At 32.5% G+C, this 15,865-nt stretch overlaps 1 protein-coding gene across 1 annotated transcript; it reads right to left on the bottom strand.

Moving 5' to 3' along the window:
- Positions 1–321: 321 nt before the first annotated feature.
- On the bottom strand, positions 322–15,506 carry LOC110798989 (subtilisin-like protease SBT4.15). Its single transcript, XM_022004189.2, has 11 exons — positions 15,349–15,506; positions 9,140–9,234; positions 8,301–8,398; positions 8,069–8,215; positions 7,871–7,976; positions 6,386–6,890; positions 5,979–6,079; positions 1,960–2,181; positions 1,736–1,853; positions 1,431–1,644; positions 322–972 (listed from the first exon to the last, which is right to left on the bottom strand). The coding sequence occupies exons 1-11, from the start codon at positions 15,469–15,471 to the stop codon at positions 428–430; spliced, it is 2,274 nt and encodes a 757-aa protein (XP_021859881.2). The 5' UTR covers positions 15,472–15,506; the 3' UTR covers positions 322–427.
- Between the last annotated feature and the right edge of the window lie 359 nt (positions 15,507–15,865).

The following is a 15,865-nucleotide window of genomic DNA, read 5'->3' as shown; positions in this document are numbered from 1 at the left end:
ACTCTCTAGAGAACTTCTCTCTCTAGAATCCGAGCATTGTTCTTACTTAGGCATCGGAGGGGCTTTCCTCGGAAACACCCCCGAGGCTAGTAACATTGTCTTTGTGCAGGTGAATTCGGACAATACTCATTCAAGCTAACAAAATCTTCAACACATTCAAAAGGGCCTTCATTCGAAGCCCATTGTTCCATCCGTTTCAACACCGGAACAACTACTAAACAAATCCATCTTTTCACGAGGTTATCTGTCATTGTAATCTCTTGTTATTGGTTAGTCTTTTCTTGTTATATGCCAAATAGTTTGCCATTGCAAGTTCAAATATACAGCTAACAATTTAAGCAGGGATAAAATGAGTAATTAGTGCCAAAGTAGCAATCATGTTCAATCTAAGAGTGACTAAATTCCTATCTACTACTAATTAATTTTGTCAGACTATTGGTCTAAAAATCAATATAGGGCTTCTGACTATGTTGTTGGAGTGGAACCACTCCAAGAATGAAGTAAGGGTGTAGGGTGTAGAATTCGTTATAGAGCCTTCTACCACAACTTTGAATGAATATTTTTGGTGTGTGTTTGTGAATGATAAGACATCAGGAATGATTTTGATAGACAGACCATTGGGTGATGTCACTTTTGATTTGTAAATTGCAGGTCCATGTCCAACATGGGTTACAGTCCGATGGAACACTTTTGAAATGTGTGTGTCACTAGCGCCAAGCTGAAGGTGCATTGAAGGGTAGTTCAGGCTATCAGCTCCAAGTCCAGGCTTGAATTTCGAGCAGTTGTACTTGTTGTTGTTGTTGTGGACAAGGGCTAGGGTGGTTCCATTGTAGTCTTCGCTGCAAAGGTACCTAATGTAATCGTTTGGTGAGAGGTCATAGACTAAGCCCGGATGTACAGCCGCGACTGGGTTAAGCAACCCAGATCCACTACTCAACGGATCTTCTGTGCCACTGCCATTCACAGGTTTAGCTGGAGGGAAGAAAAAAGAGATTAGAGTGAATGTTTGGAGCCGTTCCGAGTTCTTTCCAATCAAATCACATTTTCGTAATAAACCATAATGTGGGCTCAAGTATAGTCACATGACATCAAATGTGGGCCATATGTATGGTCATTATTGTATTTTTCATAATACATCAACAAGTATGTAATATACAGTCAACAGCTAACATTATAAATAAGTTTCTACTAATAAACAATCTACGAAAATAAATATACTGTCAATCACTTACCAATAAACAACATTTCATTTTAGTAATTCATCAGCAAACATAAAATACATCGCCAACGAAAAATAGTATACAATAAACACCGAGTAATATGTAGTCAATAATTATGTATACATATACAGTCAACACCTAATATTATAGCACCTACATTTTTCAAGCAAAATATTTACAAAAATGTCATTTATGATTCCGGTAACCTACCTGTGGTCATGAGAGCGGACTTGATGGCAGCAGGTGACCAGTCTGGATGGAATGCCTTAACATAGGCAGCAGCACCTGAGACATGAGGACAAGCCATAGAAGTACCTGAGATAATGTTGAAGGAGTTGATTCGTTTGTCATGTACGTCGTTTGTGATGGATACCAGTTTTGTATATCCAGCAAGAATATCTATCCCAGGTGCACTTATATCAGGCTGTCACATATATTCATTTAGTCTATCAAGTACGTATTAATTTATTGATACACAAACAATTAATTTATTAATGATATAATTAATATGTTACCTTGAGGATGTTTTTAGCTATAGTTTGGGGACTGGGACCTCTTGATGAAAACGAAGCAACCACAGGAGTCTTTGTTGTAGTAATACTTAAAGTTTTGTGTATAATAGCTTGTGCTGACCTGCAATATATACCAATAATTCAAATACTATATCAATAATTTGTTCTTGAAATTAATAAAACAAATCTTGGAAAAGTAATACTTTAAGTTGTAATCTTAAACTTACTTGGTGGAGTTAATGTATTGGGCAATCTGATAACCCTGTTTGGCAGAGACAAAAGAAGCAGGGATAAGAGTGGTGGAAGCAGTGTCTTCCGGGTAATCAAGAGCAATGATAGTACCAGCTCCACGGCTCTGTTTCACCGTCCAATCAGCTGATACGTATCCCAAGCATAACACTATCTTTCCCTTCACCTTTTTCTCCATTAGTGTGCCCGATTCACATGTGCTGCCAATCAAGTACGAGAAAGTAAAAATTGCAGTCTGTTATGTTTAATAATAAAGACTATTGTTTATAATTCATTTAACGTATCAAATTCAAACAAGGATTAGCTGATTTTAAGCTCATATTTCCTCCTTCGTGCATTAAACCATATTTTGTGAAATATTCAAGGCATCATTGAATACGGGTTACATTTATACCCTATTGCTTCTTTATAATTGATTAGTTATACTGATGCATATTGGGGTGGATGTCCATACATACACAAGTATACTTCATGTTATATTGTAGTTTTATAAATGAGAATTTTATTTTTTGGTCCTCCATACGCTAGCCTACATAGTACACACCTAGTGCAGAAGCATACATGTTGGGTTAAAGAACCTATTATTTAAGCTACGTTGTCCTCCTCACAAGACCACCATCGTTTATTTTGATAATGCTAGTACAATTTATCTAACTCGCAACCCAGTACAACATCAACGTATCTAAGCATGCACTTCGAGAGGAACATCCATTTTTTCGAGAAAAGGTGGCATTTGTCCTAGTTTGGTTGTTCCATGTTCCCTCTCGATATCAGTTTGCATAAATTTTTACGAAAGACCTTCAGCGACAATTGCTTTTTTGATTTTAGGAATAGTCATTGCTTACCACATCCTCCCGCTATAACTGCGGGAATGTACGTGATAGAGAATAAAACTCTCTTAGGACATGCAAATATAGTAGACTTCTAGTCGCATTAGGTTTAATAAAAAAAATTAAGACTAATATTGTAACCCATGTGTTAGACACAATAATATGTAAATATTATTGTTCCATATTTAGCATTGTAAGGCCCTATTCTTTTTTGCTTAATTGCAGTTTCAGGATTTATTTCGCACTTAATTTCAATTAAGTTAAGTTAAGTTAATTTCAGCTATATTATTTATTATTTAATTAATTTATTTATTTCAGTAATATTTAGTTTAGTTAAGTTAAATTAAGTAAAGTTCAGTTTAATTCAGTTCAGTTTAGTTCAGTTCAGTTTAGTTCAGTTCAGTTTAATTCAGTTCAACTCTAAAGAATAGGGCCAAAATACAGTAACGCGTAAACCCTATATATATGTTGTGAATCAATGCATAACCTCCTGGAGGAGAATTCATCTTAGTTTACATGGTATTAGGCCTAACCCTAGGCTTCATATTCTTCCGCTGCTTCTCTCTTCTTTCTCTTCTTTTTCTTCTCCAATGGTCGGTGATGATCCTCCCAAAACCACAATGATCCATGCTTATCATCCGGCTCTCAGTGCCACAAATTTCAAAGCCCTTATTCCTCTTGTTCTTGACGTAGACAATGTGAAGTATACTCCTTGGGCAACGTTATTTCGTAATATGGCTAAGGTCTACATGGTGTTGGATCATATCAATCCAAAGGTCAATAAATCGAAGGACATAGATGATGATTTGTGTGATCGTCTTGATGCAATTGTTCTCCAATGGCTGTATGGAACAATTTCGAAGGAATTCTTCCTCAAGGTCTTGGACAATAATGCTACTGCATTGGAAATTTGGAATAGGCTCCGCAAAATATTCCAAGACAACAGAGGTACATGAGTGGTCTTGCTGGAGAATAAGTTCGGTAATATTCGGATGTCCAAATTTTCTTCTCTTGATGAATATTGTCAGTCTCTTAAGACCGTCGTTAACCAACTCGCCGCCCTCAACCACCATGTTTCGGCGGAGCGTCTTGCTCTTCAGTTGGTGGGAAACTTGGACGCGGAGTATCGTACTATTGCCACGATTATTCTCCAGACCAATCCTCTGCCCTCCTTGGGCGAGGCTTGCTCCACCCTGGATCTGGAAAGACTCATCTGCATCTCCGAGAAGGATGACAATGTCGCATCGTTAACCCTGCTGGTCGCGGGCAATACCCACAAAGCTCCTCTTCTGTGTCACAACCGCCGACGAACAGTGGTAGTGGTGATGGGGGCCGTGGTGGAGGTGGGAAGTCTGATGGTGGAAAGAACTACAAAGGGAAGAAAATCTTCCCGTGGTTCTGGGAAGAAAATTTTGTATATTCATCAGCTGGATGTGAAAAATGTTTTCTTCATGGTCACTTACAGGAAACAGTTTATATGCACCAGCCACCCGGGTTGTCCATCCTGACAAGCCTAAGCATGTCTTTCTTCTTCATAGGTCTATCTATGGCCTAAAGAAAGCTCCTCGGGCTTGGTACCAGCGGTTTGTGACTTATTTCCTTTCTTTGAGATTTGTTAACAGTAAGAGTGACACCTCATTGTTCATTTTCCGACGAGGTGCGAAAACTGCTTATCTTCTGATGTATGTTGATGATATCATTCTTACTTATTCTTCTAATATTCTCCGGACTCGTATTATCACTCTTCTCAGTTTCGAGTTTGCTATGAAGGATCTTGGTTCTCTCTTGTACTTTTTTGGTATTTCTTTCTCTCGTACCAAGGATAACATGTTTCTTTGCCAACGAAAGTACGCACAAGAAATTCTAGCCCGTGCTGACCTGTCTTCTTGTAAGTCCACTGCCACACCTGTTGACACTAAGTCCAAGCTTAGTGCTACAAGTGGAAAACCGATTGTTGATCCTTCCTTCTATCGTCAGCTTACGGCAGCACTCCAGTATCTTACTTTTACTAGATCGACCTTATATATCTTATGCCGTCCAACATGTGTGTTTATTCATGCACGATCCTCGTCCCCATGCCTTGAAGCATATTCTTCGATATATCAAGGGTATTGTAGATTATGGCATGCACTTCTCTTCGACTCCTACTACTAGTCTTGTGTCATATACCGATGCAGATTGGGGTGGTTGTCCGGATACTTGTCGTTCTACGTCTGGGTATTGTATCATTCTTGGTGATAATCTTATGTCTTGGTCTTCCGAATTCCAGGCTACGTTGTTTCGTTCTAGTGCTGAGGCCTAGTACAGGGGTGTTGCTAACATCGTGGCAGAAACGGCGTGGATTCAGAATTTACTTCTGGAACTTCATTGTCCTTTGAAAAGGGCAACGGTTGTTTATTGTGACAATTTTAATGCAGTGTACATGTTTCATAATCCAGTCCATCATCAACGCACTAAGCATGCAGAGATGTATATTCACTTTGTTAGGGAAAAGGTGGCTCTTGGTCATATTCGGGTTTTCCATGTGCCTTCTTCGTTTCGGTATGCCGACATCTTCACTAAGGGTCTTCCCTCACCCTTGTTTGTTGATTTTTGCACCATTCTAAGCGTTTGTCCTCCTCCCGCTCCGACTGAGGGGGTGTGTTAGACAAAATAATATGTAAATATTATTGTTCCATATTTAGCATTGTAAATATAGTAATGTGTAAATCCTAGTTGACTTTGTAAAACTATGTATATTTTGTGAATCAATGCATATCCTATTGAGGGAGAATTCATCTTAGGTTACACCATGCTATATACTTGATCAATAACATACGCTACAACTCAAAAAGTTTCACAAAATCTAACATTTATAAAAAATCGAGTATTGAAATATACACTAGTATTTAGGCCCGTACAATGTCCAGGATTATTATGTGAACAATTAATTTATTATATTCTTTAATGAAATTACGTCTGGACCAACTTTTTTAATATTATATTAATATTAATTTTGCAAATATAACGTGTAACATGTCTTAATTGGATTATACTCTAATGTTAAAACTTGAGATCACATGTTCAAATCTTATGTAAACCATAAAATATTAAAGATGAAAAGATTATACAATGACAAGCCTAAAAATAAAAAGTATTGTAATTAAAAAGAAGAGGCCGGGGATTACCTTTTATTTAGATAAGGACTATCGGTGCCGTTATACGCAAGAGCAGAGCTTGTTAAAGGATACATGGTTTTCTTGGGTGAAAACGTATTGATTGACATCCCCTAATCCACAAGAAGTTGCAAATATCAATAAATAATCATGTGCTAAAACAATCAAACCGATACCTGTTCTCTCGATTTATTTCAGACAAAATAAGTTCAGATAAGTTCAGTTCAGCAAAAAATAAGTCTTTTCAGACATTTTCACACACAAATAAGTTTATTTCAGACAAAATAAGTTTAATAAGTTCAGTTAAGTTCAGTTAAGTTAAGTTAAGTTAAGTTCAGATAAATCCAGATAATATAAATTCAGTCAAAATAAGTCCAATAAAACGGAGCCTAAAAGTGTCCTTATTAATTAAGACTTACATTGAATTTGACACCATTTGCAAGCTCTACCATAGTATGAAATTCCCGATCCATATTAGTGGCAGCAACAGTTAGAATCCAAGGAGCAATATTATTGACTGTCCCTTGAGATGGTCCTTCATTCCCCCCTGCACAAACAGTTAATATTCCCTTCTTCATCGCGTGAAACGACCCGATAGCTAACACATCGTCCATGAAATCCTTAACAGGGCCACCAATGGATACAGAAATGATGTCTACTCCATCAGAAATTGCATCATCCAATGCAGCTAAAATGTTCATATCTGAGCAACCAAAGGAACCACATACTTTGTACATTGCAATGCGCCCATTAGGCACCCCGCCTCGAGCTGTTCCCTTAGCTAGCCCATATAAGCTCGCCCTTTTTACTGAACTTCCTGCTGCTGTTGATGATGTGTGTGTTCCATGCCCGTCCTGGTCGGTTGGGGATAAATCCATCCCAGTGTCTTCTCCTAGGTTGTAGTACCTTGCTCCTATCACCTTCCTGCATAATTAACTTACTTTACCATCATCTAATGTAATCAACTGACTTTACCTTCACATTCACTCTTCCTATAGTATCAACTAAAACTTTTGTTACGTTTTCATTTAGCAATTAGCAGCCGCTCCAGTCCTGACATTTTGAGGGTCATAGGCGAAATAAGGGATTAGAGCCCTTCCGAAATGATGCGTCTTTAATTGAAATAATATTATTGTTTTTGTTAAATCCATTATGTTGTTGAATTCAAATCACTAAAAACTTACTATATCTCATTTGAAGAATCCTAGAATTTTTTAGATCCTGCTCTAGTCGATCTGTTGAAATATTTCAATAAAATAAATATTCACTTAATTACAAGATAATTTTAATATGCATAAAGAATTTATTATTTTAAATAAAGATTCATTTTAAGCATGTAAAATTACTCCCTCCGTCTCAATTTAGTCGTTACACTTACCTTTGCATAAAGCTTTAGGTGATAAGTGATTGTTTGGTTATCAGTTGTTATTTTATTGAAAAAGTAGATGCGATAGAGGTTAGTGGAATATTTTTTATTGAATGAGAGAGGGTTGGGGACAAAAAAAAATTAGTGGAAAGAGAGACAGTATAATAATTGTGAGATCATTTCTAATTTAAAAGTGTAACAACTAAGCCGGGACGGATGAAAAAGAAAAGTATAACAACTAATCTGGGACGGATGGAGTATCAGTTAATTTTATCTTCATTAAAATTTGACATTATATCTGTGGTAGGTATCAAAGCTTTAGCACTTACTTTCTACCAACGAGCCAAAGAAATAACTTGTATATTTAATGCGTTGTTTATTATTATTACTAAATTGCTGGATATACTATTATTTTGGGCCCCTTTTCGCTTGGATCCTAGGCGGTCGCAGCCCTCGCCTACCCCTAAGGCCGGGCTTGATTAGCAGACCTAATAATTAGAGATTAGATAGGAAAACGTAAAAAGATCGAGAAAGTGACCTGTTACATCCGGTGAAGTTTAAGCCTTTGTCGCATTTTCCTTTCCATTTCGACGGGGGAGGACTGTATCCTTGGTCACTGAAGCTTGGCGCATCAACATAAATTCCTAATAAAACACAAACCAATTAAAACATTGAATTGTTTCAAGTAGCATTATTTATTAAACACGAGTTGAACAAAAATAAAAGAAGCAAGAACCTGTATCCAAAAGGCCAACGATAACATTGCTTTCTCTTTGAAGGTTCCGTTGCTTTAAATTTTCAGGCATTCCCAAGAAATCCCATGATCTTGTTGTTAGAAGTTTTCGTATCGTGTTCGGAAACACTGATACTACACCACTTTTCCCTGCATTTTTTTCATTTCCATGTTTATTTATTTAGACACGTGGATCTAAATCACTATTCTTAATTTTAATTTTAAAGAAAATTACCTGATAATCTCTTTGCTTCTTCAGGCAATAATCTCGCTGCAAAACCGTTAAAACTCTTTCCGTAGCTGTGGATCTTAGCTCCTCTCGCTACACTTTCACTACCATAGTTTCGAATATAACAAAATAAATTTATGTTTTACATTAGGTAAATGTTGTAATATTGAAGGCAAATTTGTCAAAAAATGACATTTTATAACTCAAATTTTGCGAGAAAGGACCTTATATAATTATTTTTTTGTGAAATCACACCTTAATGTAAATTTTTTTGCGAGAAAAGACCTTAGGGAAGTTTCCGGCATTGACTGAGCTTTTTCCGGCCATTGTCTTGCACGTGAGCAGCACGTGTGGCTTAAGTTGGCTAAAGACACTGATTTTCCCGAGTCTTGAATTTCCAAACTTGATTTTGTTTCGATTTTTTTTTTCAACTTTAGGTTTTAAAACTTAGAATTTTGGAGGAAAATTTGGCGTGGTTAGCAAAATAAAGCTACACGTGCAAGTTAATGGCCGAAAAACTCAGTCAATGGCTGAAACTTATTTTTGGTTGTCTTCTGCAAAAAAATTTACATTAAGGTGTGATTTCACAAAAAAAATTATATAAGATCCTTTCTCGCAAAATTTAGGTTATAAAATATCTTTTTTAGCAAATTTGCCAATATTAAATAAATAAGTGAATAATACTCCTTCCGCCTCTTTTCCTTTTTTACTCCGTATCTTTTTGTTCTTAGTATTTTGTATTCTTTACAGAAAGAAATAAAGCCAAAGTACAAAGAACAAAGAACAAATAAAGACGAAGGGATTTTTTTTAGAAATTTATATAGATGAGAATGAAACGAACATACTCTCCGATAGTTTCAGCAAGCAAGTTGTGATGATGCGATTCCACGGCTAGCCCTTGTAGTCCATGTGATAACTCCCCCATGTATACAATGTATGACTATTTTAAAAAGAGAGAAATGGAATCATGTTACTTCTTAAATCTCAAAATTAAGTACTTTTGGTACTCTAAGGTCAAAAAGAGAGAAATTAAACCAAAATGTACCTTAGAGTATTTTACATTGTGCTTTATATTATAGCTGGGCATGAAAATGCACCCTTTTACCTTTTTCACCCCATAAATTTACATATTTTCACTCATTTTTTGTTACTTTATACATTTATTTCTTATACTCATTCACTTTTTTTAATCCTATTTCCCTTACTTAAATCTATATTTTATTATACTTACTCATCTTTTTATACACTATTATCACATTTATTTTAATATTTGTGCAAATAGTAACTGCAAAAATCATTATAAAATGGAGGTAGTACGAGTAATTGCCTAAATCATGGACCAATGTGAACAAAGTGTTGGGATAAAACAACAGAACTTCATGTTAAAAAAATATTACTATAATTTTTGTTTATAGTTTTAATAAAAAAATAATATTTCATGTTTTTTTCCTTTGCACTAGTGTTCTTGAGTGCACCATGCTTTGTACCCTTGTCCATAAGCCACGAATTTTCATTTGCGACGTCTTTCCCGATTTACACATAAAATACTCTAAGGTACATTTTGGTTTGACGAGAAATGTTTTCAGTAAAAAAATATTTTCCATGAAAAATGCAATCTATAAATATACTAAAAGAGATACCCCTAAAAGCAAAACTGACACGTGTCGCTCTCACAATTTAAATATTCCCGCTCTTTTGTAGTGCCCTAATGTAACAGAATCATTATATTTTATATTTGATTTATGACAATATTTTAACTTCCCAAATTAAAAAGAATAATTGTATACTTTACTTGATTTATGATAACACTATATTATTATATATGTTAAGAAAATATAGATTATTAACTAATAAAAATCTTTTAAATGTATTATTTATATTCTGGATATATATGTTAAAATTTTACGATTTTCCCAAAAGATTCTACTATTTTGTACAATACTAAATATGATTTTTTTTTTAACATGTTGGACATAAAATTTTTAAAACGCATTTTTATCATAGACACATTTCGTCAGCTTTGGTAAGAGTATGTCATACAATTATTTTTTGTTACTTTTGTTAGTTTTTAAGAATTCATTATTGTTTCAACTTTATTAGCGAATGGGAGTACTAGAAAATATAAACAAATAATATAGTGCTACACTTTAGAAAAATTATCTCCTAAAAGTTACTACACGTACCTAAATTTGGTATAAAATTAAGTTACCCCCTCATTCCCTAATATATATCTCAATAAATCCTTATTTAGTCTTGTATAAATTATATTTTGTGCAGTATTGTTTTAGCGAAAAATATTATGTTAAAGTGTTTAATTGCAATATACGGCTAATAAGAATGCTAGTTAAGAGTATGAAATTAATTTAAGTAGGGGTGAAAATTTTCTTCAATGTCCGTTAAAAATAAGGGTTTGGATAGGATAATATATTTATGGGATAAAGGTATGAAAATTATCTTCAATGTCCGGAATAGTTCTAAAATAGTTTACCAATTATTCCGTGCTAAAAAAATATATTATTCTATCCAAACCCTAAAAAAAAGGATAATATATTTATGGACGTTTTAGAACTGTTTTTTAGCATGGAATAATTGGTAAACTATTTTAGAACTATCTTAGAACTATTTTTTAGCACGAAATAATTGGTAAACTTTAGGAGGATACTAGTATAAAACCCGTGCGATACACGGTTTATAAAGTTCACATACTAATCTTATACTAATCTAAATATTAAGAGTGATGATATTAACTTCTCAATCTATAGTTACAAAAATATATGAAATAGAGGTGATTGATTTAAAATTTAATGATTTAGTATTGACCTACTAATCAGTCGTCACAATACAAAATTTCACATCATAAATTTACTTTACTCGTTCCGTATAATTTAAACTACGGAATTCATTATTAAAATGTATTTGTTTTCTTGACATATTGTACACCATTAGAAAAATATTATTGTGTATTAAATCATATCTATCACGACTACAACAGATTTATAAACCCCTTGTCAAAGAAGTTAGGTATACATAATATTTGTTCCTAATACCTTGTGTACAAAAGGGATGATGCAAGTTTATAGAGATTCGTTGGAGGGAGTATAAGAGAAGTATGCATATTATTTCCCATCACTCGTGGCGAGAAAAATAATCTTGTTATTTGGTTGAACATGTTGGAATAAAGTTCATTCAAGTCTAATATTTAGTTGGGCCTTTTACGTATGGAATATCATGCCAAGGGGTTTTTAAATCCATTTCAACATACTAAAATCTCATACCACATCCCCTCTTATATTTTAAATTCACCCCCTTTGATTGTACAATCCATTTTATAATTGAACCACTGACATATATAGAGTGGCATATCGTTTTACATACGTAGAATACATACCAAGATCTATAGTATGAAACAGAGAAATCCAGACACTCTACTTTGATTTCAGATGAAGCAAATGTATGCAAATTATACGTGTAAATGTGTAATCTATTAAAAATGAAAGGTTATGAACATCATATTATAAAAAGTTACTTTAGCTTCCATCATACAACGTATTAGAAATTCTTTTAATGATATGATCTGATACACTAAACAGATAAATACCTTAACACATTTATTAACATATAAGATATCTACCCGGTTATAATGTGTCGTACGCACCAAGAAGCTCTTGTCCAGGTTTCTTCAATACCATAAAGTCTAAACATTGTAGAAAAAGTTATATTACAAAGTAAACCTTTTTAAGCTTAATTGTAGACTCGTGTGATATACGGTTTATTCATATTTTTATCATTTCACATCATATAGTTTTGTATGCTAATTAAATGAAAATCACAATATAGCATCTCGATGATGTACTTTTTTTAGAATACCATTGATTATTTTTATTGAAACCTAATTTTTTATATCACGGTAGCAGGTTGTAGTTAGGGAATGTCTATTCTTACCGCCTTAAATGTTGTACCACCCTCTTTACCATAACTAATATTATTATTATTTTTATCCCTAACCCTATCCATCAAGACCATCACCACTAATAATCCCCTTATTGTAAAAGAAAATCTCCAACCATCACCGTAATCCACTCAATTCGAGCTCGTATTACCCAGCCTATGGTCATGCATCTCCAAAGAAATTCATACACGGTGTATCTCTTAGCTAGTTTCTTTTAACATAATTAGTCGAATAGCGCTAGTGGTATATGATTATACGTTTGGCCTAAAACCTTACAAATCGGCTATAATTTTATCTTAACTTTCATCATCAAGTTTCGGATATTTAAAGGAATACTTTATAAAATACATGATCTGGGCTTAGAAATTTAAACTGTAATGTTACTATATCATCAACTTACCGGTGTAGTATAATTTTCTTATGATAAGTAGTGATAACGGTTTTGTATTATACATTAAAAAGTCTCCAAGAAAATGGCCTAATCATATCCAAATAACAGTCTATATGTTAAGAAAAATTCGTTAAGACAACTAACTACAAAGAAGAGATTATATATGACTTCTCAAAATAACAAATCGTATATGTTAAGACAACTAAATATAAAAAAGAGAATATATATAACTTCTCAAAATAACGAATCATATATGTTAAGATTAATTCGTAAGCGTATAATTATGTATACATATGTATATATGTTAATATGTGCATGTGATTCGTTATTGTTCCCATAAATACAGTAAGTTAAGTATAATAATAAAAAAAAATATAATTAATTTATATATTAAAAGAGAGGCAAATCAAATGGTGACATTTGTCATCACCACATTGATTTCCTCTCTTTTAGTATAATATATATAGATAGATAGATTACATAGATAGATAGATTCTAGAGTTTTTGATAATTTGTTTGTCTGATTAGAATAATTAAGTAAATTAAATAAACAAAACTTTATAACATGTAAGTTATTAGTAATTTATTTTATATTCATAACCAATGTAGTAGAAATTTTAGTAAGGGTTAGTTATGAATATTATACTTCATCTGTTTCATAAAAAATGTAACACTTTTAATTTTACTATTATTGATACACCAACTTTAACTATATTTTTTACTAATTTATTAAAAGCAAATGTTATCAAGTAAAATGTCGTTGAATAGATTTCATTATATACATTCATAATGTTAAAATTTTAAGATTTTTTAGAAAAAGATAATTAGGGATAATTATGGTCAAAATTTTTATATTGGCAAACGTGCTAATCAAAGTGTTGCAATTTTTTTGAAACAGAAGAAATATTTGGTAAAAAGCAATAAACCATTTGATATTACGATTCACAACCCTATATTCGGGAATCTATGTACTATTTGCGTGAGATTATAGGGATGTAAAATATTTGATGTTGTAATTTTTAGTTAAATTTAATTATTTATATTAATGGAGAGGTGACTAATGAGTGACATTTGTCATCACCACATTGATTTCCTCTATTTTAGGTAAAAAAAAATTATAGTATAAGATAATCAAATAAAAGAATGACACTTGTCAGCACCATGTAATGAGATTTGTACGTAGTTTGAGGAAATATAACATATAAGAATCTTTAAAAATGAAAATCTTGATAAGTTACATTTTTACGTTATATTTTTAGGATGTTTATATTATCAACAGAATCTAAAGATTTATAATAGCAATCAATAATATTTTCTTTGTGCATCTTTTTCCTTAAATAAAACAAACAAATTTTGACTAATATTTTTAATTTTTTTTATATATATTAAAAGAGAGGCCAATCAATGAGTGACATTTGTCATCACCACATTGATTTCCTCTCTTTTAGCATATTATATAGATTTTCCTCATACATAAGGATACCCACTACCGGGATAAACTCCTAGTAGAGTGATCACATGAGAAATTAATTTAATATTTTATTATTTTAGTGCATTTAAAATGTATAAGATTTTTCAAACATTATGATTATATTATTTTTTATTTCCAAAATAATTTTACAATATTATTAATCATCTATACCATCACAAAATACATAGTATTATTTTGCCCATTTTTAGGTCTTTTCATTGGTATAGTGCTAGGCGCCCTATATAATAATTAGACACTCCTATAGAGGGGGTTTGTGATTGTATGTTTGTCCACTAATTATGAAAGAAAATTGGTTCCAATTTAGAGGTAAGGTTACATTAGAAATGAAAATGCATATTGCGTATAATATAGATTGACCATGTGCATATTTTACTTTTACTTTTATAAAAATGAGTATGCAAATCCTAACAAAAATATCGTAGTTGGTTAATTAACAATAAAGGGTGCAACAATAAGTTTTGTGTTTTAAAGCATACACCAATAATAAAATCATCGCAAGTGTCTAAAACCATTAAAACTAGTAAATAAAGATTGAATAGTTAGCAATATTATTGAAATACTGACATATGTAAATCATAATAATATTTTTAAAACCGTGCAATTGCACTGGTATTATACTAGTTCTAAACTAATTTTTTTTTGTTTGGTTCTTTACAAAAAGAGACTAAAGAAAGATGGAAATAGATGGGTGAAGATTGATAGGAAGTGAAAACGAGGTAAGGAGGAAAAGTGATTTCCCTTCTTTTCAAATGGAATATTTTTTTTCCACCCTTGAGAAAGTTATCAGAAAATTGTTTTACGCCTCTTATTATACCAAACAACGGAAAATTATTGAAAAGGATAAATCATTTTCCAACATTCCCTAAATGAAAACTTTTAAGCTAGGTACATAGGATGATAGGAGTATCTTCCACATTTTATAGGTCACTTAAGAGTAGCTTTGAAAAGTTTCCACAATTAATGATAAATTATACTTCGTAATACAGATTACTAACACCACAAAAAAATATATACAGATTACTATTTGTAGAGATTCAACAGTTAAAGTAGTAATACAACTACTTAACATATTAAAACGACAGTTCAAATTACGCTATCAAAACGACTATTACGTAAGAAAAACACTGTATTGTTTTTATCAATGGAAGTGATTGACAAATTAAATGAATCGTAATAGGGAATGTCCGACTCAAATGCAAAAGATAACTTGTATGTAACATACCTTTCTTTCGGTGTCGTTTGATCCATGGATGAATGTAACACCAACAAGGTTTATGATGAATAAAAGAAGAACAAAAATCTTCATTTTTGTAATGACAATAATATCTGATAATTTCTCTAACATACAAAAACACTACTCACAAAAGGTAGGGGGGTTTATGATTTGATTAAAAAATTAAAAAAGCGAAATGTATTAATAGGTGTTGACGAGGCAACTGATTGAGAGTAGAGTTAAATTTGGCTTTCATTCAGGATCTTGAAATGCTACCATGCACATCGCTACTTCTGTTTACTAATCTATATATCTATACTAATATTTTAAAACACAATGTTTGCATAAAGTGACGTCTATGTCATATCTTTTTTATTATTTTATTTTTTTGTTAAAATCATCAATTATATCTATCCTTTTTACTTCTCCTCTTTAATTAAATATTCACTTTATTTCAAAATTACTTTTATTTATTTCACATTCTAAATATGATTTCATTATACTCCAAATGCTTCACATTTTATCA

This window comes from Spinacia oleracea, chromosome 1 (genome assembly GCF_020520425.1).
Source record: "Spinacia oleracea cultivar Varoflay chromosome 1, BTI_SOV_V1, whole genome shotgun sequence".
NCBI lineage: Eukaryota > Viridiplantae > Streptophyta > Magnoliopsida > Caryophyllales > Amaranthaceae > Spinacia > Spinacia oleracea.
The sequence above is the reverse complement of the archived record's forward strand: the minus strand, read 5'-3'. Positions and strand labels throughout refer to the sequence as shown.